This window comes from Cannabis sativa, chromosome 7 (genome assembly GCF_029168945.1).
Source record: "Cannabis sativa cultivar Pink pepper isolate KNU-18-1 chromosome 7, ASM2916894v1, whole genome shotgun sequence".
NCBI classification, from domain to species: domain Eukaryota; kingdom Viridiplantae; phylum Streptophyta; class Magnoliopsida; order Rosales; family Cannabaceae; genus Cannabis; species Cannabis sativa.
The window spans coordinates 14241889-14269534 of record NC_083607.1 but is presented as its reverse complement, the minus strand read 5'-3'; the positions used below and the strand labels follow the sequence as shown (position 1 = coordinate 14269534).

General features: G+C 36.1%; 1 protein-coding gene across 7 annotated transcripts; it reads right to left on the bottom strand.

Moving 5' to 3' along the window:
* Positions 1-14657: 14657 nt before the first annotated feature.
* Positions 14658-27002, bottom strand: LOC115697523 (ribonuclease II, chloroplastic/mitochondrial). 7 transcript variants are annotated; one of them, XR_009683478.1, is made up of 15 exons: positions 26541-27002; positions 26132-26291; positions 25883-25996; positions 25691-25768; positions 25493-25624; positions 25125-25346; positions 24816-24998; positions 24383-24445; positions 24181-24287; positions 23959-24108; positions 22403-22562; positions 20725-21120; positions 19981-20205; positions 15132-15319; positions 14658-15034 (listed from the first exon to the last, which is right to left on the bottom strand). XR_009683478.1 is itself a non-coding variant. In XM_061101856.1 (14 exons), the coding sequence occupies exons 1-14, from the start codon at positions 26813-26815 to the stop codon at positions 15200-15202; spliced, it is 2385 nt and encodes a 794-aa protein (XP_060957839.1). In that variant the 5' UTR covers positions 26816-26979; the 3' UTR covers positions 14658-15199. The 7 variants fall into 7 exon arrangements, 1 of the variants encoding a protein (XP_060957839.1); XR_009683479.1 differs by having other exon boundaries at positions 14658-15053; positions 26541-26979; XR_009683477.1 differs by having other exon boundaries at positions 14658-15012; positions 26541-26978.
* Between the last annotated feature and the right edge of the window lie 644 nt (positions 27003-27646).

Genomic DNA, 27646 nt, shown 5'->3' with positions numbered 1-27646 from the left:
AGCTTGAATTTGCTGAATTTTAAGCAAGGTTGTTGGGAACTCTAAACAAGGTAAACCCTAGACACTCTCTAAGTTATGTGTTTCTCTAGTTTTAATTGGTTTGAGTATGTAATTTTGAAGGATAGGGGCTGTTAGGGTTTAAAGTTTGAATAATCTCATTTCTAGGGTGATTTTAAGTTGATTCTAGGTGCTGGATATTGGTTTTGTTGAGTTGTGATGGAATTGCATAAGTTTGTGCTTTGAAACTTAAGCTTTGATCTTTAATGGCATGTTTGGATTCAATGAGTTTTTCTGGGTTTTTCTTGTTGGAAGATATTGTGTATACCCTATTTAGGTGTTCTGGAAAGTATGGTGGAAATTGGGGTCGAATTGGTGAAGTTTCGAAGTTTGGGGTTTTTCTGCAGGGAAAACCGGTTTACCGGTGCAACCGGTTAACTTTGTTTTACGGGCAGCCAGGGAAACCGGTTTTCCGGTTTTGGGATTTCGGTCTGCCCGGTTTTGCGGTGGTTCCTGAAAAACCAGTTTTTTCAACCCTCGTCCATTTCAGTGCCATAGTTGGGTGTTTCTCTATTTCCTAAGTTAATGTAATTCTTAGTGAGTATAGCAGAGCCTTAAGTTGTGGACTCGGGTTTCTCGATTTAGGGTTTTGAATCATGTAACTTACCCGGTTTCAATATGTGATTAGGGCATCCATCTAGCACGAGATTTCCGTTCAGGTCGGTCAGCACGTTTGAATTTGGAAAACAGGTAAGAACTGAATATAACGTGTGATATAAATATCTGGGTGTATGTATATGTATGATATATATATGCATGCTATGTGTATCTTTGTATGTGTTTGGGTGATATCATAGCGACACAACCATTGTGTCGGTTCAGCAGTACAGGCATCGTACTGGTTAAGAGTGTTATTCACCCTGGAAAGTATGTTTTGGTACTATCATAGCGACACAACCATTGTGTCGGTTCAGCAGTACAGGCATCGTACTGGTTAAGAGTGATATCATGGCCAATCATACTTTTGGATGCTATTGATGCTATCATAGCGGCACGAACATAGTGCCGGTCCTAGAGCACGATTATAGTGCTGGTAGGAGTGATATCATGGTCAGTAGCACAAGCAGTTAGAACGTTCTTGCTCATCTGTTAAGCCCTGTAGATAGGTGTATGGGCGCCTATTTACAGGTCGGAATTTATGTGATATGTTATATGCATTTCTTACTGAGTCTGTCGACTCACAGTTTCTACTTTCATGTGTAGGTAAAGGAAAGGCGAAGGCTGAACAGAGTGAACCTGAGCTCGGGTGAGATTGTACATGTCAACGCAGCGCGACCTGGAGTGTTCGGTCTCGGGACATCTGGGAATTTGTATTTTGGTAGTCGCTGTGCGACCTGTAATAAATGTATATTTTGAAAAGTTAATTTTACAAAGTTTGAAAACGGGATCCCGATATATGTAAATACTTTATAATATTATAAAGTTTAATATTTAATGCAAAAGTTTTAATTTGACACGTTTTTCGAGAAACTTCTTTGATTAGCAAAGATTGCACAATAATTGAAAAAGCACTGTAGCGTGCCTTAGCATTAGGGCGTTAGACGAACGGAGATCAATCTTAGAAAAGACCGTCTTCCCCTGAAGCTGATCGAACAAGTCATCGATCCTAGGTAATGGATATTTATTCTTCACCGTCAACTTGTTCAACTCTCTGTAGTCGATGCACATCCTCATAGATCCATCCTTCTTCTTGACGAACAAAACCGGGGCTCCCCAGGGTGACACACTGGGCCGAATGAACCCTATGTCAAGCAACCCTTGGAGCTGAATCTTTAATTCCTTAAGTTCAGCTGGAGCCATCCTATACGGGGCTTTGGAAACCGGATCCACCCCTGGTGCCAAGTCAATCACGAAGTCAATCTCCCGCTGAGGTGGTAACCCTGGAAGTTCTTCGGGAAAAACGTCCAAAAATTCCTGAACCACTCTGATGTCCTCTGGCCGAACGGTGTCTGGCCGAGTGGTGTCCACCACCACGGCCAGAAACCCTAAGCACCTGCCGTGCAATAATTCTCTCGCTGACATAGCCGAGATCACCGGGATCCGAGATCCCTGAACCGAACCCACAAATACAAACGGTTCTTCACTTTCCGGTTGGAAGACCACCATCTTCCTCTTACAGTCAATGCTCGCCGAATATTTAGATAGGAAATCCATTCCTAAAATAATATCGAATTCGACTAAGCTCATCTCTATCAGATCAGCGCTTAACTCTCTACCATCTATCCTGATCGGCATAGACCTAATCCACCTATTGGAGATAACTAATTCTCCGCCAGGTAACAGGGTTCCAAACCCTGATTCATATCTATCAAAGGGTCTACCAAACTTACTAAAGACTCTGGCCGCCACATAAGAATGTGTAGCCCCAGAATCAAACGACGCGAATAAAGCGAGTTGTTAATAAAAAGCCGACCCGTAACAACCGATGGGCCGGCATCCGCATCGGCTGCGTGATAGCGAACACCTGGCCGGAGTGGGTATCGCCGGAGCTCTCGGTGCCTCCGGCGGAGCCGGGGACATTCCCTCTTGAAGTGTCCGGGCATGCCACAATGAAAGCATCCCCGACCCTTGCACTCACCCCGATGATGCCTCTTGCGGCTAGGGCACTCGGGATAGGAGAATCGGGTCTCGGTACCACCGGGACGACTCCTCGTTCGGTTCCCCGGAACCTCTTGTTCGACTCGAGCCACCGGAAGCGGCGGGTGCCCTCTTCCTCGATCAATGGCCGAACCACTACTCCCCGCTATAGCCCGATGCGGGAGGGGTAGGAGCTCCGCCACTAACCGAGTATCGGGCCGATTCCCGACATGCACCCCACCGCGCCCCCGCCCGCAAAGTGCCTTCTCCACCATCCGAGCATAGGTGGTGCCGTCGTCCGTGGTGATCATCAGGTCATGCCTGATCTTGGGATTCAACCCGTCCAAGTACTTCTCCTTCTTGCTGAAGTCGGTCGGCACAATTCCCGAGGCTAACCTCGCCAACCGATCAAACTGAGTAGTATACTCAGTGACGCTCATGTTCTCCCGCTGGGTCGTGAACGAACTCTTTCCTCTTGGCGCTTCGACCGCCTCATTGTAGTATTTCGCATTAAAGAGTTCCCGGAACCTTTCCCGAGTCATGGTGGTGACGTCATGGATCCGAGACACCATGTCCCACCATACCGTGGCGTCCTCCTGGAACCGAAACGTGGCGCACACCACTCGTCGTTACCGGTAACACCCATGAAATTCGGGATTCGGTAATCACCGTCGGCCAGCTGTTCGGCTTTCATCACGTCCGGACCTCCCGGGAATACGGAGGTGCTTGCTTCGGAACCGCTCATACAATGGTTTCAATCTATGGGCCGCCACCATTATCTCGGCACAGGCGGCGAGGCGGGTGCCACCGGAACTACGGGCACAGAGGCTGCGGGAGCACCCCGCCGTCTCAACCTCTCGAATCTCGAGGTCTTGCTCTTCGATCCGGGCTTGCATCTCCGCAAACCGCAACTCCCAGTCGGGGCTCCCCGATCGGCCGGGGGAGCACTGGGCAGCTGTGGTGGGTTCTCATCACCCCGGCCACGAGCCCCGCCTCGGGGACCTCTACCTCGGCCCCGGCGGTGGGGAAACCGAGGCTCCCTGTCCCTGATTCGACCCTACGGAGTTGCCCTGACTCCTGGTAGTCCGCCTGGCGTCCATCTAGTTAGAACCGCCTGCGAAACCAAGAGTTGGCATATCAGGTCGTATTCAAGGCGAGCTTACTAATGCCGCTTAATTTGGAAATTAGAAATGAAACATGCGCCTATTCTACTATCAGGCTACTAACATGCTTCCTAACGAGGCTTTTTTTTTTTTTTTTTTATAACTGAATAAAATAAACTACTAAAGCAATAAAAGCTTACTAAACCGTGAACCGAGCTAACTGCTGATGATGATTGTACATGTCGTGACGATCTTCGGAAGACAACACAGCGGCTCGATACCAAATTGTAACACCCTAACTATCTTAGGCGTATTACGTGATTTTTAAACGTACTGTGCAGCTCGTTGCTAATCAACGAGGTTTATGGAAAAACGTAATTAATTAAAATTTTGCTTTTTGATTAAACTTGTAAAACATATTACAAAAGACTCGGGATCCCGATTATAAAAATATTTACAAAAAGTTTAACTGTTTAACTAATACATCAAAATAAAAGTCGTCTAACGACAGTTACAAAAATCTCAGCCTTGCTGTCCCGAGGATCGTACGCTCCAGGCCTAACCGCCCCGACATGTACAATCTCATAAGCTCGCTCACGGTCCATCGGCTACGGCCTTGCCTTTACCTACACATGAACATAAACCGTGAGTCGACGGACTCGCAAGAAAAGCATAATAATATCATACATAACTAATCGCCGTGTCCAACACGATGCCGAGTCCCGCTTACCGCCATGTCCAACATGGTGCCGAGCCACTACCGCCATGTCCAACATGGTACCGAGTTTTGAACGTTCAGGGGACGGTACTATTGACAAGTATCCACCTGATCGGTCGAACCGGTCATACTCCGCCGCCGGTCATACTCCGGCTGTACCGACGGGATAGGTCAATAACCGAACCACCAACCAAGTGTCGGCTGATCGGTCGAGCCGGTCATACTCATTCTTGGTCATACTCCGGCTGTACCGACGTGACGGGGTTGGATGGTTCGAAGCCTAAATACATAACTAATGTAATCTAGCGGGCTTCCTACATGCACGCTAAACATGTAATCTACATATGCATCTTGTTATACTAATCTTACCCGGATTCCGATTTCAGGTGTGCCGGTCAACCTGACTGGAACTGAAGCTGAGCGGCGGATTACTGGCTCCTAAACCATAAAAATCACAACGCTATAAGTGACACGCTAAATCACTTCCTGGGGACTAAAACTTGGAACTAAAAGTTTCCCTATCGATAAAAAGCATGGCAATACCCCTAAAAACATAAAAACGAGGAAAACTAGGGTCCCTGAATTTTCCCCAACCGGTAGACCAGTTGCCCAACCGGAATTCCGGTTCTGGAAAATTCAGAACCCTCATCCGGAATTCCGGATGCACAACCGGAATTCCGGTTCCTCGCAGGCAGCCAACTAAAATTCTCATAACTCGACCAATTCAACCCCAATTGGTACCAAACTTTCCAGACTTGTTCTAAACACCCCAAAGAACAAATCTAAGGCCTCAAAACTACCCAGAAAAACACAGAGGCAAAATTCACCATTAAAGACCAAGCTTTGAGTTCCAAAACTCAAACTTGGTTAAATCCACTAACATGCACCCAAACCTAGTTAATTCTACTTAACTAAGCATAATAACACCTCTGAAAACACACAAGAACATCCAGCAACTTCACAGAACAAAATGAACCATTTCTTTCAAAAAATCATACTTTTTCACATAAGCATTTAACCAACTAGAACAAGGATTCAAGCATGCTATACAATCTCATTAAACCTAATTATATCAACATTTAAACAAAGAACAACAACAATAATAATCAGCAGCAACAACATCAAAGATTCAAGCATGCAACACCCATTTTCATCATAAATTTCAAGAAAAACAAGGTAAGAAACTAAAGCCAAGAAATACCTCAATGAAAATTCACTTTGATCTAGCTAAACCACTTGAAATCACCAAGCAAAACCCAGCCCTTGCACAGCCAAGCCTTGGCCGAAAAGAGAGAGAGAGAAAAGAGAGTGTTTTCTTTGGAAAAATTCTATTTTCAACACTTAGTCTAATTTTTGTAAAAATGAAAGAATTAAACATAAATACCCACTTATCACACTTCATTTCAGCCAAGTAAACATTAAACAAATATTTATTTTTCAAATAATACACTCACATAAGACAAAACACTAATGGGGCAAAAAGACCATTTTGCCCCTCCACCATAAAATCATGAAAATCATACTAAAGGGGTATTTTTGGGACATTCTAAATTCCCGGCCATTCCCGACATTCCCAATGTCTAAAACCCGTCCCCAAATTACTAACATACTAAGTTGTGATTTCTACTGAGCCAAACGCCGAGTTCCAAAATACCGGACACCGGAAATGCGAAATATAAAAGCTACTGATGACATAATCATGCATTTCTGAATTCCATAAATAACAGTAATAAATTATTTAAATAGCTATAAATAATTTCATAATTTAAGCATAAACAACTGCTAATTTCCAAATTAACTAAGTGGGCTTTACAAGAGGCCCTTGGAACAATCGCCCAAGTTAGACAAGAAGTGATCCAGGAAGAACATGAGTTGGATCTCTGAGTAGGGGTAGAAAGAATGATCAAACCACGGAGGATGTTTAGGAAGTTAGCATCAGCGAAATGGATTCTACCAAAGTCATCAAGGTGGGAAGAAATTTATCTCTAGTGGTGAGAGAAAAATTATTTCCACAATCAGAAAGAATCAAGAAATACGTGCGTGGAGCCTTGCGTATATAACTAGAATCAGACTGAAGAACAATTTCCATGCCTTGAATATTGATGAAAATGTGACGTCAGTTCGTAAAAAATGCCATTAGATCTGGTACGGTCTGAAGCGCTAAAAGTAGAGGTCAATAAGTTAACATCGATAGAGTTCCTTTAGGAAGCTTTGTATCCCATTTGGTTGGCAAACCCAGTGCTAGTCCCAAAGCCAAATACAACTTAGAGAATGTGTATCGACTTTACGAATCTCAACAAAGCTTATCAAAAAGACTATTTACCCCAACCACGAATCCACCAAATGGTGGATGCCAAAGTCCAGGTATGAATTATTGAGTTTCATGGATGCATATTCTAGTTATAGTTAGATTAAGATGCATGTAGCAGACCAGGAGCACACTAGCTTCAAAACTGACAAAAGAGTGTACTATTACGTCATCTTGCCCTTTGGGCTAAAGAATGTCATGGTAACTTACTAGAATTTGGTCAATAAGATGCTCAAAGATGTTCTGAGAAAGAACATGGAGGTATATGTGGATGATATGATGGTAAAATTTGATACTTTAGGAGAACACAATGATGACCTACAAGAAGCATTTGCCAGCATTCAAAAGTACAAAATGAAGCTCAATCATAGGAAGTGCACCTTTAGAGCTAGCCATTTTTATATTTATTTATTTTTCCATGAATCAATATTTATACAATATATATTTATGCTTATATATATGTTTATATATATTATGTATGTGTGTTGATTTGTTTATCATATTATACATTGTAATTTTATTTTCTTATTCTATATTTTAGTATTTTTACTTTCTATGTGTTATATTTTGTTGTACCTTTATTTTCTTTCTAAAACTTATGTATATGTCTAATAATTTATACTTTATATTGATATAGTTTTCTTCATGGCAAACCTTACAAAACAAAGATCAAAATAACTTGATATTTCTGGAAGAATTATTTATCATGGATTCTTGATGCTGAAATCCATTTAGATGCTATGGGTCTTGGAGACACCGTCAAAGATCAAAATACTGAAACAAATCAAAATAAGGTCAAGGTTATGATTTTCCTTCGCCATTATCTCTATGAGGGGTTAAAATCTGAATATTTAACCATAAAAGATCCTCTTGTGCTTTAAAAAAGTTTAAAAGAAAGATATGACCATCAAAAAACTGTCATATTAGCAAGGCTAAGAATGATTGGTTGCACCTAAAGTTGCAAGATTTTAAATCAGTAAGTGATTATAATTCTACAATATTTAATATCACTTCTAAATTACTGTTGGGTGGAGAAACAGTTACTGACTGAAATGTTAAAAAAAATACATATACTACTTCTCATGCCTCTAATGTGCTCCTACAATAGCAATATAGAGAACAAAATTTTGAAGAGTATTCAAAATTAATTTCATATCTTCTAGTAGTTGAACAGAATAATGAACTTTTGATAAAAAAAAAATTATGAATCTCGCCTAACTGGGTCTACCCCTCCCTGAAGTGAATATTACAATTTCTGATAATCATAATCATAGTCGTAGTCGTGATCATAAATAAAATAATAGACATGTTCGTGACCATAATCAAAATTGTGGTCGCAGTCGCAGTCGAAACAATATTTGGCATTGTAATTGTCAAAATAAAAATTTGTATACTCCAATAAAAAGTACAACTATTGAGAACAAGGAAAAATGTCCTCAAAATAAAAATCGTAAAAATTCTGAAAACTTATGTTTCAGATGTGGAATGAAAGGACATTGGGCACGTACTTATTGTACGGCAAAACACATTGTTGATCTTTATCAAGCATCTATGAAAGGAAAGGAGAAAATAGAAGCAGATTTACCTATCAATATGATAGTCTTTTCAAAGAGCCCTTGAATATTACGCACTTAGATGTTATAGATTTTTTTTAATGAAGATCTCATTCATAGCAACATAAATATCGACAATGGAGATGGAAATGTCCACTATTAGTCACTTTTCTTTTTTATGTTTATTTATTTTTATTATTATTATTTATTTACTCTAAGGTGTTCATTTTATTTGGGATATTTATGTAATAAACTTTTATTGTTTAAATATTTATATTTTGAACTTATTATGTCTTTCTTTGTTGTTGGTTAATGAAATAATGGATATTTGTCATCTTATACATGATTCCACAAATAATGGTGAGGATATAAGCTTGACGGATAGCACAACCACTCATACAATACTTAAAATGATAAATATTTTTCAAATTTATCAAGAATGAAGGTAAATATTAATACAATATCAGGCACTAGAAGTTTAATTGAAGCTTTGGAATAGCCATTTTATTGATGCCTAGAGAAATAAAAATTATTATAGATGATGCCTTATTATCCATCAAATTAAAAAGGAATTTGTTAAGTTTCAAAGATATACGTCGTAATGGATATCACATTGAGACAATAGATGAAAATAATTTTGAGTATCTTTGCATTACATCTATTATTTCAAGAAAAAAAATATATTTCAGAAAAATTATCTGGTTTGTCTTCAGATTTGTACGTTACACGTATAAGTAAAATAGAAACTCATGCTATTGTGAACAAGAAGTTCACAAACTAGAAAAATTTATTTATTGTTTGGCATGACCGGTTAGGCCATCCCGGTTCAATCATGATGCATGGAATAATTTAGAACTCACATGATCATCCATTGAAGAACCAGAAGATTCTATTATTCAATGAGTTCTCGTGTGCTGCTTGTTCTCAAAAAACATTAATCATTAAGCCATGTGGGCCTATTTGTCCACCATGTGTACCATTCAGATATTTTATGGTATTGTTAGACGCATCAACTAGATTGTCACATGTTTGCTTATTATCTACTCGTAATGTAGCATTTGCAAGATTGCTTGCTGAAATAATCTAATTACGAGCACAATTCCCAGACTACGCAATCAAGATAATCCGTCTTGATAATGCTGGTGAATTTACATCACAAACTTTTAATGATTATTGTATGTCAATAGGGATAATAGAACATCCTGTTGCTCATGTATATACACAAAATGGTCTAGAAGAATCATTCATTAAACGCCTCAAGTTAATCACAAGACCATTACTTATGAGAATAAAACTCCCAATTTTAGCTTGGGGACATGCTATTTTACATGTTGCGACACTTGTACGCATTAGGCCAACATCATATCACAAATTCTCCCCATTACAATTGGGTTTTGGTCAGGAGCCAAATATTCATCTAAGAATCTTTGGTTATATACAGTATATGTTCTGATTGCTCCACCACAACGAACAAAGATGGGTATTCAAAGGAGGCTGGGAATATATGTTGGGTATGAATCTCCGTCTATCATTAAATATCTCGAAATCACTACTGGAGATATATTTACAGTATATTTTGTTGGTTTTCATTTTGATGAGATAAGTTTCCCAACTTTAGGGGGAGGGGAAAAGAAACAACTGGAAAAAGAAATTATATGGAATGCACAATCATTATCTCAATTTGATCCTCATAAAAATTAATGTGAACTTGAAGTTCAAAGAATAATTCATTTGCAAAATATTACCAATCAATTACCAAATGCATTCACTGACCCAAAGAAAATTACAAAATCACATATTCTAGCTGAAAATGCTCCAGTTCGAATTGAAGTCCCAGAAAGACAATTAGCTATTGATTTTAAATCATGCTTGAAATTTGGTAGACCAGTCGGTTCCAAAAATAAAAATCCTCGAAAAAGAAAAGGAGCGAATAATCAAGATGGCCCTAATGAAGAGGCTAAAAATTTCGAGGAAGATGTTGACATAAAAAAATCTCTTGAAGAGATTCGTGTACCTAAAAATATTAGAAATAATGAGATCTCAATAAATTATGTCAATAAATGGAAAGAATGGGACCGATTCAAAGTAATTGTCAAAAATATTTTTGCTTATAATGTAGCGCTAGAAATTGTAAATGAAGACAAGGATCTTGAACCTGAATCTATCAAAGAATGTCAAAATAGAAAATATTGGCCAAAATGGAAAGAAGCAGTTCAAGCATAATTGAATTCACTTGCTAAACGTAAAATATTTGGACCTGTAGTCTAAACACCTGAAGGTGTAAAACTCATTAGATACAAATGGGTATGTGTACGTAAAAGAAATGACAAAAACAAAATCGTGAGATACAAAGCAAGACTTGTAGCATAAGGTTTTTCTCAAAGATCAGGTATTGATTATGAAGAGACATATTCTCTTATGGTAGATGTTATAACATTAAGATATTTGGTTAGCCTGACTGTGAGTGAAAAACTTGATATGTGATTAATGGATGTAGTCACTACAGCTTATTTATATGGATCACTAGATAGTGATATTTACATGAAGATCCCTTAAGGATTTAAGATGCCTTATGCATATAATTCAAGCAATCGATAAATGTGCTCAATTAAATTAAAAAGATCATTGTATGGATTAAAACAATCAGTACGCAATTGGTACAATCGACTTAGTGAATATTTATTGAAGGAAGGATATACAAATAATCATATTTGTCCGTGTGTTTTTTATAAAAAATTCAAGTTCTGAGTTTGTTATCTTAGTTGTTTATGTTGATGATTTGAATATTATTGAAACTCCTAAAAAACTTTCAAAAGCTGTGAAATATCTAAAGAAAGAGTTCGAAATAAAAGATTTAGGAAAAATAAAATTTTGTCATGGTTTACAAATTGAGCATTGAAAATGTAGAATTTTCATTCATCATTCAACTTATACTAAAAAGATTTTGAGACGATTTTATATGGATAAATCACACCCATTGAGTAGCCCAATGGTAGTTAGATCACTTGATGTGAAAAAAAATCTTGTTTGACCTAGAGAAGAACATGAAGAGCTACTTGGTCTAGAAGTACCATATCTTAGTGCAATAGGAACATTGATGTATCTTGCTAACTGTACAAGACCTAATATAGCTTTCTCTGTCAATTTGTTAGCAATATTTAATTTTGCTCCAACATATAGACATTGAAAAGGGATGAAGCACATACTTCGCTATCTCTAGGATACTATTAATAAAGGATTGTTTTATTCTAATTATTTTGGGCACAACTTATTGGCTACGCAAGTGCAAGATATATATATATATATATATATATGATCCACATAAAGCTAGATCTCAAACTAGCTATTTGTTCACTTGCGGTGACACTGCTATATCTTGACGGTCAATAAAGCAAACTCTAGTGGCTACTTCCTCAAATCATGCTAAGATACTTGCAATTCACGAGGCAAGTCGAGAATGTGTTTGGTTAAGATCAATGACACAACATATTCGAGGAACATGTGGATTAACATCCAATAAAGAAGTACTATCAATTCTCTATGAAGATAGTGTTGCTTGCATCGTCAACGTAAAAGAGAGTACATTAAAAGAGATAGAACTAAACACATTTCACCAAAAAAAAAAAATCTTTACACACAATCTTGAAGAGAATGGTGATATCGATGTTCAACAAATTCGATCAAGTGATAATCTTGTAGACATATTCACAAAGTCATTATCAACATCAAATTTTGAGAAGATGGTTCACAAGATTGGAATGCGTCAATTAAAAGATCTCCATGAATGCCAAAATGAGGGGGAGTAATTTCATACTGAACTTTTTTTCTTGATCGAGTTTTGTCCCACTGGGTTTTCTCGGTGAGATTTTTAGTGAAGCAATTATTATGGACATTCAAGGGGGAGTGTTATAAATATTAATAAATCTATGTATGTCTAAATCTTTTATTTATTACCATTAATTGTAATCAATATTCTTTTTTTTTATTTTCTTAATATTTGACTCTCATTAGTGTATAAATAGGAGATCACACATTGGAATAAGATACTAAAAAAATTATCATCTCTTCTCTATTTTCTCTCTAAATTATAATATTATATAATACGAATTTGCTATGTAAGTGTTTCAATTTTGTGTGTAATTTATGTGTGCAAATATAATATTACTCTATATATATTTATATATTGAGTAATAAGTGTTTTGTTTTATATTCAAACAAGATATATGTACAAAGTAATATAGTGCCCACATGAAGAGGGAAGGGAGATGTCAAGAAAACTAGGAGCAAGAGTGGATGGGCTGATTTGAAAGATCAACAACAACAACATGCATGATCATGTGATTGTGAATGGAACCTTATCAAAGGGCCAAAGGCCGAAGACCAAACACCAAAAACCAAAGGGGACAATACAAATCCAATATTTCAGACCTTTTTTCTTTCTGACCTATCATTAATATCACGTCTTTATGAATTCAATCTTCATCTTTGAATCCATGTGATCATTCCCCTCACTTCTCTACATCACTTAATTCTCTTCCAATTATGAAAGATTGACTCTCTAATTTTCATTTTAAAGCATATTTGTTGGGGCCACGTGCGTGCATGATGCATAAGATTAGTATAGTATTAGTAACCATATGCTAATGTATAGTGTGCTTTCACATTCATTTTATAAATATACTAATTTTAGTCATTAGGTTTTGAGTATTGATTAGGCTTTAATGATCATGGAATTTGATTTGGGGGGTGAGGGGTTCTCATTGTATAGTTGGGTTTAATAATAATATAGCCTCCTATATTTTGGTAAGAATAGTAATGGCGGACATAAATGAACCTCATTACTATTATGTGTTATATACAAATGGGCATAACATAAAGCCCTAAAAGTAAATGATCATATAAAAATATGTACATAGTCTACCACCACACGTTATGGCTGGCTACGTCTCGCATTTGAACAAAACAAAATAAACGTTTCTTGGTGGTTTGAACTTGGCTATGCACATGGGAGTGTTTCTCCCTTGTCCCATTTCAAGAGATACACATTCAATTTTATATAACAATGATATACAATATTACATACACTACCATTCTACACTGATAAGATTAAGTTTCATTTATAAATATATTATCTCTAGACTACGGATACTACTTCAAGGGCTTTTTTAGTCTGGTTGTTAAATCAAAATTAGGCTCTCCTATTAGTGGCCTTGCTAAATTAAGAAAATAGCTAGGAAGACATGGCTAAGAAAATGAGTGGGTTTAGGTTTGAAGGTACCAAAATGGGAGTGACATTTTCTGAGAACAAGTGGCACACAGACCATTCGTCTAAGACATTACTCAAACCTGGTTTTGTTGGACTAATATTGGACCTCATTCCTTAATAATGGGTTATTTTCAGATGTGATTTATGAACAATAATTTGATGCATGCTTTTCTTTTTTTCCATTTAGGTATTGGGAGAGGGTGAGAGCAAAGCTTTGTTTGGGCAGATAGCGACTTCGTATAAAAAAATTTACTTTGGAACAAATCTCTGCACAGGACAAATTACTAAATGACTAAGTTACGGCCGCCAGCATTGTCAATTAATCCCACTGAAATAAATAGGTAAAAAATCATATTATAGCACTCTCGGATACACCAAAAATTTTACTTATTTTAGACTTGTAAGTTTTGATAGGAGAAATTTTAGAGCTTTGAAAGCATATGAAACTGGAAGGACCTAGCTTCTTCATCTATCCTCTCCTCCAAAGAGAATTTGAACTCATTGTTTTTACCCACTTTCAAGGTAAAATTTGCCAGAACTTTTACTGTCTTGTCTACCTAACAATAGAAAAAACAACCCCCCACCCATTAGGTGCATAGCTACTATAATAACGAGAGGAACAACCACTACCACAACCACCACCTCTAAAAACAACCCCCCTTGGGGGCCTATATGGTTATAAGATTGGAGACAAAAGTAACCCTTAACTGGTTTTAGTAACCACACAAGTTATTCACTATTTTTTCAACGGCAGATATAGATGCTGATGCTGAACGTGAGTAACCTTACCCCACCAACGAAATGAGGGTCAGAGTTAGTACCCTTTTGAACTGAAAACTCCAGACTCTCCCAAAGTGATAATTACTCGTGAAAGAATCTTGTGAGAAGCCACGTTAAGAGAATGAAACAATTTAATGCCCGGTAGTATACAACTATTATTTACTTTTCATCTATCAAAAAAGACACTATGGATATGAACACATCACTTCCACCATTTCCCTCGATTGTTGTTTCACTCATTATTAGTTTATCGTTTTTGTTTTTCTTGCTACTTTATAAACAACTACATCACACATCAGGAAATTAATGTTCAAGCTCTGATACAACAATAATAATGTACCTATAACATTTTTCTACTATACATTATTGATCAAATAAAATTAAACCTTACTATTTGGCTACAAAAATACTAGAGAATGGGGCATGCATTGCTTGCGCAAACACGGTGGCCATTATCTCAAGAACATTTGATATCTTTGCCTGTTTAAAAACAAGTTGGGTCACAAACTGAGGAGAAAACTTGTTGTGGCTTCTTGTTAGACATGGTCGATTATCAAAACAGTGTCAATGAAGAATTTCTCATCCTGCTCAGTTTCCATAAAGCCATCGTCATTGAGCTGAAACTGGGTTTGTTCCACACAAAAAAGGATCTGACCAAAATCACATAAAAGGCTGTTCATTTCCCAATACACTGATTTTCAGTCTCAAAACAATTATAAGGGATCAACAAATGCATTTGCCAGTGATGGTACACGAAAATAATGCTTACTTGTAGTAGAGATCATTGAAGTAATTTTGTCCGGCAATGTGTCGACTAAAAGGACCTGTTTATAATTCTTAACTAGGAACCTCCTTAAGATAAATTATATCATCTCGTGGATGAGCTTCTTCTACCAGAACCCATACCTCGTCTCCAACCTGTGCTGTAGACACCCACACAGATGCTTGGAACCCCACCTACAAAGGTTACTGTTAATAATGAGTGTCCCAAAAAGACTTGTATATTCATGAAGACTACAAATTCGTACCAAAAGGAAAAAGAAAAAATTTGGAGACAGGAAATAATGAATAATACGTAACCATAATTGAAATATGTAGAAACACCTCACTATTTCTATGGTATAATTTTGTATCATAAGAATAGACATACTTTTGAATGGAGATGCAAGCTAAACCTACATTAATCGTTAGTTCAAATCAAAGTGACACCATCCTAAATCAGAAGAAAGGTACAATAAACCTAAGGCCAAGCTATTCCATGTCAATTAGGTTGATGACCATATGTTGTGTTAAACTAATACCATCACGGTATAGGCTTAGTTTTTCTTTTATTAGTGGAAAAAATGGAATAGCACACCTTCCCACGGGATACATTTGAAAAACCTCCATAATTTCAATTATTGTTAGACCCAGGATTAATAGAAGAGGGTACACGAGTTATTGAACCTTTGGTTTAGTTTATTCTAGGAGAAATGTACCTGAAAGAAATAAAGACCAGGTAATCATCCTGGCACATGGTCAAACGGAAGCCCTAAGCAACGGTCTTCCAAATGTTTTAGGTAATTGTTCTCCTACTTCGCTTACTTAGCCTGAATCTAGTATAGGAGTAATTCCAGAAAACACCAATTTATATCTTCTTATTGCCTTAAGAAAAGGAACTCGTACTTGCACTAAATATCCTATTTGTAAATATATTTCTTACAATCATTTGTCAAAAAACCATAAAGCATTTTCTACAAATATTTCAGAACTTCTTGTGCCTAGAAATATACAGGAAGGATTAGATGATCCGAATTTGAATTTGGCAGTTACAGAGGAAGTGAATGCCTTGAGTAAAAATGGTACTTGGGAGATTGTAAAAGTACTGAAGGAGAAAAAGATTGTTGGGTGCAAATGGGTTTTACAATAAAAACCAAAGCTGATAAGAGTGCCCAAGGTATTAGGCTAGGCTTGTCGCAAAAAGGTTTTACTCAAATCTATGGAATTGATGATCAAGAAACTTTTGCCCTTGTTGCAAAAATAAATTCCATTTGGGTGTTGCTTTCTCTTATTGTTAATTCTAGTTGGCCTTTATACCAATTAGATGGTGAAATGCTTTTCTTAAAGGAGATCTAGAAGAAGTGCTTATGAGTCCTCCACCCCCACCTGGTTTTGAAAAAGGTGTTGGATTTGGGAAAGTTTGCAAACTTAAAAAGTCCTTGTATGGGCTTAAGCAATCTCCTAGTGCCTGGTTTGAGCGCTTTGGTAGAGTGTTGAGGTGTCATGGATATACTCAGAGTGAAGCAGATCACACCATGTTTTATAAACATTCAAAGGAAGGAAAGGTAGCTATCTTAATAGTGCATGTGGATCATATTGTTTTAACTGGAGGTGATCATGGTGAACTTGATGAGTTGAAAAAGAGACTTGCTCAAGAGTTTGAGATCAGAGGCTTGCGTACTTTAAAATACCTTCTTGGAATGGAATTTTTTGGGTCCAAGGAAGGAATCTTTATAAATCAACGTAAGTATGCTCTTTATCTGCTTCAAGAGACAGGTATGCTAGAATGCAAACAAGTTGAAACACCCATGGAAACAATTGTCAAATTGCAACCCACACAAACTAAGAATGTGAAGGATCAGGACCGTTATCAACGTTTAGTAGGAAGATTGATTTACCTATCACACACACAATCAGATATAGCATTCTCATTGAGTATGGTGAGTCAATTCATGCATGCACCTTGACCTAAACACTTCAAAGCTGTCTACAAAATCTTAAGTATCTAAAAGGAACACCTAGAAAAGGACTCATGTTAAAGTTGAGGCCATTTACAAATTGAAGCCCATACAGGTGTAGATTGGGTTGGGAGTATAGTTGATAGAAGATCTACATCAGGTTATTGTTCATTCGTTGGAGGTAACTTAGTCACATGGCCGAGTAAAAAACAAAAAATGTGGCTGCCAAAAGTAGTGCTGAGGCTGAGTTTAGAGTTGTTGCTCGTGATATGTGTGAGATATTATGGATAGGAAGGTTACTTGAAGAATTGACGGATTTCAAGCATCCCCTATGAAACTATACTGTGATAACAAGGCTGCTATCTCGATTGCACATAATCCAATTTTGCATGACTGTACAAAGCATGTAGAAATGGATAAAATTTCATCAAAGAAAAGATAGAGTAAGGCCTGATTTTCATGATTATGTTCCAACCGAAGAGTAAGTAGTAGACATTATTACCAAGGTATTATTCAAAAAGCAATTTGATTTTTTGGATAGCAAGCTGGCTATGGCAGACATCTTTAAACCAGCTCGAGGGGGAGTGTCGGAGAAAATCAAACTATTTTAGGAAGTTTTTTGATTCTAGAATGATTGTTTAAAGCTGTAAAATAATTGATTTGTGTACTATTTTATTTATTATACGAAAGTGGTTATTAGTGTGAGTTGACATTAAAGTAGAAAGATTATTGTATTGTTTTAGGGCAACCTTATACGTATCCTTTACAATGAAATAATATATCAGAAAATTCCCCTACTTTTGACTACTATTCACATCCAATTTAATTGTAATTGGATATCTAACATTTTGTAATTGGACTAGATTGGTCTAATGCAATTGGATTGGTAAGGATCCCGTCCACCCCCACCTTTAGCTGTTGAGAAGTAGAGCTTTGGGATTATCCTAGTGTTGATATCGCGCTCAGTTTTTGACAGAGGGCAACAAACTCAACCTCTACTACGTGGCAAATTTTTAGTAGTCCACGTAATATTAGTTTTAAAAAATAATTATAAATATTTAAAAAAAAAAATTAAAAAATCATATTAAAAAAAAATTACGTAGACCACTAAAAATTTGCCACGTGTACAAGTGTGTACACGTGGACAGTCCACCGTGGCACTTAACTGTGATTTTTGGACGGAGGTGTGCAGAGCAAAACGTAACCAGGGTTTAGGTAGCTTAGTCGCCAAAAATTCGATTTTTGCGGTTAAGTGTTACAAACCGTAAAGTTCAGGTGGTTTAGCCGCCAATATCCCTATATTTGATACAACTTTTAACATATAATTCAAGAAATTATCTTTCGTGCGAGAAAATGGCAATATATTAACATTTTATTAGAAATATTCTTAGTTAATTAAATATCAAACTGGTTGTATAAATATATAAACAAAAAGCTATTGTTGGAAGACTTTTTTCTTAGAGAAAGAACAAAATATTTATATTTGTATATATTTGACACTTTTTAATACAATTTTAAAGAATTATTTTTTATAAAGCTAGTGCTAAGAAATGGTGATACATTATGAACTTAACATTTTTATAGAAATACTGAGTAAATTAAAGATAAACCGACATTGTGTCAAAATAATTATATAAAAAAAGCCTTGTTTTAATTTTCACCCCAGGCCCCTCACCGCTTTCAGACGGCCATGTTCTCCATTCCGAGATCATCGACCACCATGGAAGCTCGGCAATGGACTTGCGATGTCCAGATCTATCCTTGGACAGCACACCGGGAGGCGTTGGGTGGTCAAACACTATTGGTACAATAGGCAGGGAGCAACGACAATTGTTTCTCCACCATCGGGGTTTTGCTTTGAGAGAGGTACCCAAGTTTTCCGTGCTCTGTTTTCTACCATCTGGGTTTTCCTTTGAGAGGGGTATCCATGTGTTGGAGAAGTTCATTTTGCAAATGAGCTTATGGACATTCATTGTGATAAAGAGCACTTGAAAGTGACTCTTTTGCAGGATGGATGGCGAAGTTGGTAATGTTGACGAAGGAAAATCAAGAATTCTACATAACCAGTGTATAACTTCATATTTGTATTAGTTCGTAATTCTCTATGTCATTCTTCCTCATTCAGGTATCATAAGCATAATACAGTAATTTCACAAAAGAAATTTGTGCAGTGTTGGGTCTTCAATCGAGGAAGAACGTTGATTTGTTTGGGAGTTTCTTTGCGACCCAGACCCAAGATTTCTAAGGAGATGGCTAAGAAAATGACATCACTAAAATGGGTTTTTTGATAAAGATCGGCTCTCCGAGTGCATTCGTTCTTTCGCGACTTGTGCGATGAGCCAAGGAATGCTCTTTACTGGCCTTTTTCTTTCATTTGTAATTTGTTACCCTTTAATTGAGGCTATTCCACAAAATGGTTGTTTGACAACAGAAATGCTATACAGGTAGTTTAGAGATTGATGCGATTATCCTTCACCTTGAGGACAAGGTGAAATTCGATCGGCCAATAATGTTAGACCCCAAGATTAATAGGAGAGGATATATAGGGTAGTGATTGGGAGCGAATTGGTTAGTATATATAGGTGAGTAAGTGACAATTTACAGGTATTATGAGATTAGTAATTGATACACAGCATCAAGGAGAGACCCAGACTCTCGAAACTTGTGGAATCTTGTACTACTTTGGCCATTTCATTTTCAAATTTCCCTAAGTTCTTCATCTATGTTGCTGGTTTTTTTCTCAATATTTGCTATTGTTCTATTGCTATTGCTCTATATTTTGGTTACCCCCGTCATCGATTCACATATTTATCTTACTAAATGCATACATATGAGATTTTAATCTTTTTTATACTACCACACATAACCTCTACAAGAGTTTATGGAAAGAATATAGCTTACCTCAGTTAACATTATGGCAGCATTACGATCCTTAATGAACTTAAGAACCAATGCGTGGTATTTTCTCGATTTCGGTTGCCTTCTAAGATATTCTATAATCCAGTATCGAAGACTGATGTTGCTGAGCCTTCTTGCTACTCTAGTATTCATGTTTATGATAGAGGCCATTCCTTCCAGCTGACCGGGTGTAAAAGGAAGAGTCTCACCTCTAAGAAATGCCTTAACCTGCAAACTCACATAATTTTTTTAAAACACACCATGAACCAACGTTTTCAGGAGTAGTGTTACAAGCATACAAAAAAATTTAATGAATACACGATACAGCAACTTCAAGGAATTACAACTAATACAACAATAATAAGAGATATTGTTTTACTGTCATGCAAGTGCAGCATTCCCATGTAATGTAATTAGATAGTCTGGAAGAAGGAAAAAAATTCATGATACAACTTTATAATTGCTGGACTCTCCTCTAACTAATAATCTTACTAGTACTAGGTGATAGTCAGATTTGCTGCTCAAAACAAAACAAGGCGCACATATTATATTCAACAGATGGGGGTGGTGGCAAAAGCTACCATTTTATTCTCGTTAGTCTTGCAGTTCTTTTTTGGGGAAAACAAAAAATGGCAAAAAGAAAAAAGCAAGTCATTTCTCAAGAAGAAAATAAACTGAATTGAAGACAATGAAGTTTACACAATTTAAAATGCTTTCTACTTTCCGCCATGATAAGAAGGAACTAACCTGATAATGAGCAAGGAGATCAATATATCTACGAATGGGAGATGTAAACTGAACATAACCAGGAATCCCTAAAACTCCATGGCGGATAGGATTCCTGAAATCCATTTCAGCTGCACGCATTATTTTAACCAAAGCTGAACTTCTAACAGGTCCTTCTGGAAGATGTGCAAATGCAGACATGTCAATATCTGATTGTGGCTGCCCTCTGTATGGTAAGGGAATGCTATTGCGGGAACCATAAGTAGCTATAGCTTCTCCACAGAGTATCATCATTTCTGAAACAAGTCGCATCGTAGGGTCTGCCTGGTTTTCGACATAGAGATTGATTAAAGGTTCTGGATCTTCTGGGTTAGCCACTTTGATACGTGTTTCTAAATTGGCTGCATCAATAGCACCCTGCACGTGCAAATATAATCAGCTTCAGAAAACTTATTCCCACAAAAAATTGACACAAGCTATTGCAATCAATCCACATCAGCTTCATACAATACATTGTATGAAGTTCAGTCCACAGAGCTCATGTCTCACATTTTATTTTATTACGGAATCGCTGACCAATGGAAATTACAAGCTATAAAGCATATATCACAAGAATTAACTAATGGAAGTAGTAATCTGTCAGAAGATGAAGAAAAAAATAACTATAAAGAATAAAAATGATTTCTCATAATCTTCCTCCAGGGAGAGATAAGCATGTGGTAATCAACACACTAATACTGACTCAAATTTATCCAAGAGGCACTTTTGATTCAAGCAATCACCAAGCATGTAGTAGCAATATGACCATGTACATGCAACTTTTCAAAGCAGATGTTTTAAGTTTCACTAAACCTTTTTTTAATACTAAGAAATTTTCCAAACTCAGCAGATCCAAGTTCGAAATTAGAGTTCTTTGCCAAACCCTACAACATTTGAGAAGCAGTAAACTATAGCAATTGCAATACAGGTGCTCAGAAAGGACTCCAATCTTAAGACTCTGTAGGAGCAGTCAATAAAGAAGGTAATTTCTCTATATTATTTCTCATACAAAACCATGTGTTTAACATGTACAAGGATACCTTAAAAGGGAAAAAATCAAATAACAATGACAGAATAAAACTCTTAACTATATCCTAAAAATATGGAATCAATAAATTACAATAGTTGACTTACAGCTACACAAGAATAATACTAAAAATAGAGTGATTTTCCTACATGAGCAAACACATGCATGTTTGAGCAGCCACTCTTAATAACACAACTACCCTCACTAATACTAAGGGTAGTTGATTTTAACAATGTACATTTTGTTGTCTATTTCCACTTCTTGTGAACAACACTCAACACGAAATGTACATAAAAAACTTACCTTTTTTTTGTTATTTTATATATATATATATATTTATATTAAAAAAAAACCCTTCCTCCACAAAATGTTCAACATTTTTTCTTCAGTTACTTCATGTTTTTATGATATTTTAAGATTCCACCCAATGTTTTTCTAGATTACATTTTTACTGAACAACAGCAGCTTATAAGTCATAGGTATACAACCATGAGAAATATGATAGATCATTTTTAAACTGAAGATTTTTAGTCAATAAAGGTTTTAGAAAAGTATAACCGCGAAAAGCAAAACAAATCCAGCAAACTATTAGTAGTTTAGCTATAAAAATTTATTTAGTTCACTAAAATCAACCTGCTGGCAACGCCATTGCAATCGTAGAGTAGCAGCCTCAGACAAAAGCTTTAGTTCAACCTCTTCTGCCAGATCCAAATGAAGCAGCTCAGATGCGCTCTCATGTGTCAGCATGTAAGTTGGTTTAATGACTGAATTCTCCACTGACACTTCTGCAACACTATAGAGCCACAGAGAGAGATTTTGAGGAAGATTTTATTATAAAAACAAATTAGGCTGACAAATATAAAGAAATACTCATCACCCTTCACTAGTGTACAGGAATATGATATACTCCAGTAAGGATCTTCAAATCAATAGTAAGGATAGTAGGCAAAAACAAAGAAAGATTGAAAGTAGAAAAACATGGAAAATAGGAAAATCTGAAAATAGATATTAAATTGAACAAATTGATAAGAAAAAACTGAACGGTTGAGGAATTTGAAAGACCTAAACTCTCCCAAGAGCCAAAATTGCAATTCTAATTCTCTCTACTGTTGTAATAATACTACTCTGTTCCATCTCATTCACTACGCACGTCACATAACCTTTTATTATCTATGTTCTAGAGATAATTGCGGCTAAAGTCTCCCTATGTAGTATTATTTATTGCAGTTAACTACCTACATAAAAAAATTGGTTACAAAAGTATCTAAGTAGTAGATTTTGTTGCAGTTAATTACAAATGTAAAAAAAAAATGGTAGCAAAGTACCGAAGTAATATAATTTTTTGCAATTAACTACCTATGGAAAACAATTTAAATCTAAAAATTAAAAATAATTTAAATCTGAAATTTAATTCAAAATCTAATACTATGAGTACTTTCTAGATTTAAATTGCTTTTGGATAGGTAGTTAATTACAACAAAATCTACAACTTAAGTATTTTTCTCATCAAAGTTTTTACATAGATAGTTAATTATAATAAATGACACTAAACAGAGAGTTTTCCATCAATTATTTTACATAGATAGTTAATTACAATAAATAAAACTATATAAGAAGTTTAGCCGCAATCATCCCTATATTCTATTATTCACCCACTTTGTTGTAATTCACTACAAGAAATAAAACTAATTAGAGAATTTTGCCTCCAAAAAATTTAAATAGGTAGTTAACTACAATAAATGAAACCATATAAGAAGTTTAGCAGAAATCATCTCTAAATTCTATTATTCCAAGAGGTGTCTAAGAATACTACATGTATATCTAATATGTTTCTAATTCCCTATATCCAGTTGGTAAACATTGTATGTAGATGTCATGTGGTGATAAAAATTAAATTCCAACAACCACATTGTATCCCGAAAAGAAAAGGTAACATATCATAAATGGAAGCAATATAACAGGAGACTTTGTAAATTAAAGAAGATTAATTCAACAAATATCTATGTCTCACATAACTCTCCTTTTTAACATAAGGTAACTTACCTCAAAGACCATGACATATCTAGGTATAGCTCGAATCTCTAACATATCAAAGTAAAAGTAATACCTTGAAATTCTAATAATGTGTACAATTCTAAAGCTACATAATTGCATTTTAAACAGAATTAAAAAGAAAATTAACTTTCTACCTGCCATCAAAATGCAACACAACAGACACTGTAACAGCATTACAATTCTCTCCCTGCTTCAGACTCATTCCTTCCATGGCAAGTATCTCTGGAAACATGGGATAAGTAATAGTGGGCAGAAAAACTGAAGTTCCTCTTTTCATTGCAGCCCTAAACCACATAGATTACCAATAAGTAAAATTAAAATATAGTTTTACGTCTCTTAGTGTTCTAAAAGTTTACCTATCAACTATGTTCCCTGGATCAAGAAATCTAGTAGGATCTGCAACATGGATCAAAATTTTTATACGTCCATCTTGCAACCTTGTTGCGCTTAGGGCATCATCAAGCTGAAAAATTATGTATCAGTACAAATTTAAATTGAGAAACTCCCACTTTTTCTATGGCAGAGTTTAAAATAGAGAGAAAAAACAGATCAAGTTACCTCATCAGCCTCATCAACATCAATGGCATAAACCTTCAGGTGAGTAAGATCATTTCTATTATGCTAAAACAAAGAAAACAAAATAAGCATCAGGCAAAGAATAACTTTAGAAGCAATAGCATTCATCATGCATCTTCATTTCCTTCTAGTTGTAGAAAAAAGCAAGTGTGAAGATCTTGATAAACAGTTTTAGCTCTCCAATTCAGAGAGAACCATCTTAAAGATCATAGGAGTGGCAATACTGATATTAGCAAAAAACTTTGCATGCTAAAATAATAATTATTAATATTTCAGATAATGAAGAGAATCTCAAGTCACAATTTTTAATTTGCATATTTTAACTTTTTAAAACCTCACATTTCCAATATTATAACTGAACAGTATCTTGCTACATAAAAACCCTTTTGTAGTCTCATTTGTATAGAAGGCTGACCTCATCAGGATCAGATGACTCTTCCAGAAGACTTTTTGCAGCTTCTGTTACTACTTCAGAATGATCAGTATGGATCCCTAACTTCAACAGTTCAAGATTCACATGAACAGGAAAATAACCAATATCTATGAGGAGATATACTGCTGATGATGCTGTTTTTGCTAACCCCATTGTTTTAAGAATCTAACAAGATAGGAAAATCTATGTTATATATGATAAAGGTGCCTCACAAAGAGCAATATCCTAGTAATATGTCTAACTGAAGTGTTACAAATTCACAGCAAAATAAACAAGTCGAGACAGATATACCAATCCAGCAGTTTTCTTTTGGTCATCACTTTTGCAGGCATCAATAGCATATAATTCAAGAGATTCAATTTTTCGCCTAATTTTCTCTTCACCCAGCCAAGTTGATTTGGGAGGTTTAGCATCCATAGGCATTGATTTAGCAGATTTCAATAACTGAACAAATTCTTGCAACTCTTTCTCAGAAGCCTCTTTCATGAGCTTCCTATGAAGAAGCTCCTCCACCTATTTTTAAAACAGATGAGCTATCACTGTAACAATATATATGCACACACACAAAAACAAGGCCAGAAATTCCGGTCTATAAGTGGCATATAACATTCAGCTACTGCCAACAAACCAATACACGCAGAATTTTACATATACAGTACCTGATTAGTAGGTCGAGCTCCGTACATGGAACAAGAACCTTTTGCCTCTATCACTGTGAAATATATTTCATCTTTCGAAAGCAAAACATGGGTACAATAACTCTCTAGAGGCATCGCGCTACCAAAAATCATCTGTAGAACAACTAAAGTCACTGAAGGAGAAAACTATATATCCATGAAACTAGGATAGTATTGTACCTCAGCTAATTCTTCTGTAGTCACCAACTTATTTTTTTCAAGAAGCTCAACCCAAGCAAATTCTAGCAATGCAGGATCCTGTACCAAACAAAATATGCACTGAAATTTTACATAACTGCCTTCTCTAGGATTCTTTACAAATTGCAACATTTTTAAAAGAAAACAAACGATTTATGTTTCTGCCAAACGAACCAAATTATCCTGAGCTTTCTGAATAAAGTCCCCAATATCTGCATGATCAAACTTTTCAATGCCAGGAACAATATATGTAACTTGTTGAGGTTTAATGGACGACACTACACCATTCTGTCAAGGAAAACAAATACTTAAAAAGAATTATTACAACCAACATCAATTTTTTTAAGATTTCAAAGAAGAAGCAATGAAATCCAACACCTAGCAACCTATTCAACATGCCGCAATAGTTGTTTCTACTAGAACCTGATCAGAGACCATCCAGTTCTTTTTGCCATCTGGTTTCTGAGCAACAGCAAGCAATACTCTATCAGAATCCTTCTTGAACTCTAATAGCAACCCTTTCTGTATAGTGCGTTTTCCGAGTCTATCCTCTAAAGAATCTCCTTTTGCTGGTATTTCTATTCTGAAAAGAGTCACTAAATAATCATATTATATACATGTTCAAAAAGTAACAGACGGAAAAAAGAAATTGTAAAATATGGTCAAGAATTCCACACTAGTTGAGTATTAGAATATATTTACGAGAAACTCCAACAAGCCAAAGACAAAGCAAAATCGTATAAGGAATTACTAAGCTTTATCGTTTCAATATCCAAACACTGTAAACAAATTCAGTAATGAAGAACGAAAAATTAGAGAAGAATACACCTACTTGGAGGTTGCGCAAATTATCCTCCATCTTCGCGAGGTTCGAAGCTCATCCATGACGCTATCGAACAAACTATGAGCAGAGAAGCTCCGTACACCCCCCTGATCAATAAAACTCCTTTGAGAGTATAGCAGGGGTAATGAAAATCCTAGTTTAGAAGTGGAGTAAGCGCGAAAGTAAGAGGTCTTGAAATGGAAAGGGAGGCATCGGACGGTGCAGAAAGGAGGAGATGAAGCGGAGCGGAGGATGGAGCAGGTGTTGACGGCTCGAACCGCCATTGAAGAGTGCTGAAGCAGATAGGCCTAGGGTTTCATAGCAAGGTAAGAAAATGGTGCAATGGTGAGTGGAGTGGAGATGAAGGAATTGAGGATTTGGGTTTTGGATTACGAGGGACGTTTATTCACGATAGAGTAGAAAGAAACAATTCGACGATAACCGGAGAAAAGGGGTATTTTCGTAAACATACTAGCATCTGCTTGTGTGGCAAACTGTCTTTCTCTTTAGGATATTTTTTTTTTTTTTTTTTAAATTAAACTCTTATTAACAACAATAAGAGAGTTTATTACGTTAACTAAAAAAAAGAAAGAAAATCCTCAATTCAAGTCAATTCACCATTCACCATGTACAGCTAATTCATGAGCAGTCTTATTGGTTGTACATTAAACATGAACTAGAAATGTCTCATGAAAACTAAAAAGCAAACTAGCAATATCATTCAATAAGGAACTTAGTTCATTATAAAGAGAAAAATATTTTGGGAGAGCCAAAACCAAGACTAAGCAACTGACTCCACCACATGAAGAGGAAGACCAAGAGTGAGAGATCAATCCAACGCAACCACTAATGCAACAACTTCTGCTAATATGATTGGAAAATTCCCTACAATAATCAACAAACAGAGGATAAGTTCAAAAAATAACTTACAAGCAGAGAAAGTAAATGGTCAATCCTAATAAAAAAAAACAATAAGGGGTTCAAAATAATCTAATTAATGAGAATATTATGGAGGAAAATATGATTATCTGTAAACTTATTACTGTGTTTGGTTATATCTATGGGAATATCTAAATAGATTACTGTTAATTAGATTATAGTGTTTGGTTGAGCAC

Bases quoted from the DNA above. Each gene is read 5' to 3' on its own strand.
- LOC115697523 (XM_061101856.1), bottom strand. From the start codon at position 26,815: ATGGCGGTTCGAGCCGTCAACACCTGCTCCATCCTCCGCTCCGCTTCA. The intron at 25,769-25,882 runs GTTCGTTTGGCA...TGTTTGGTACAG, and splicing joins AGAAAGCTCAGGATAATTTG to GATCCTGCATTGCTAGAATT. The intron at 24,446-24,815 runs GTCAGCCTTCTA...TCTTTGTTTTAG, and splicing joins AGTCATCTGATCCTGATGAG to CATAATAGAAATGATCTTAC.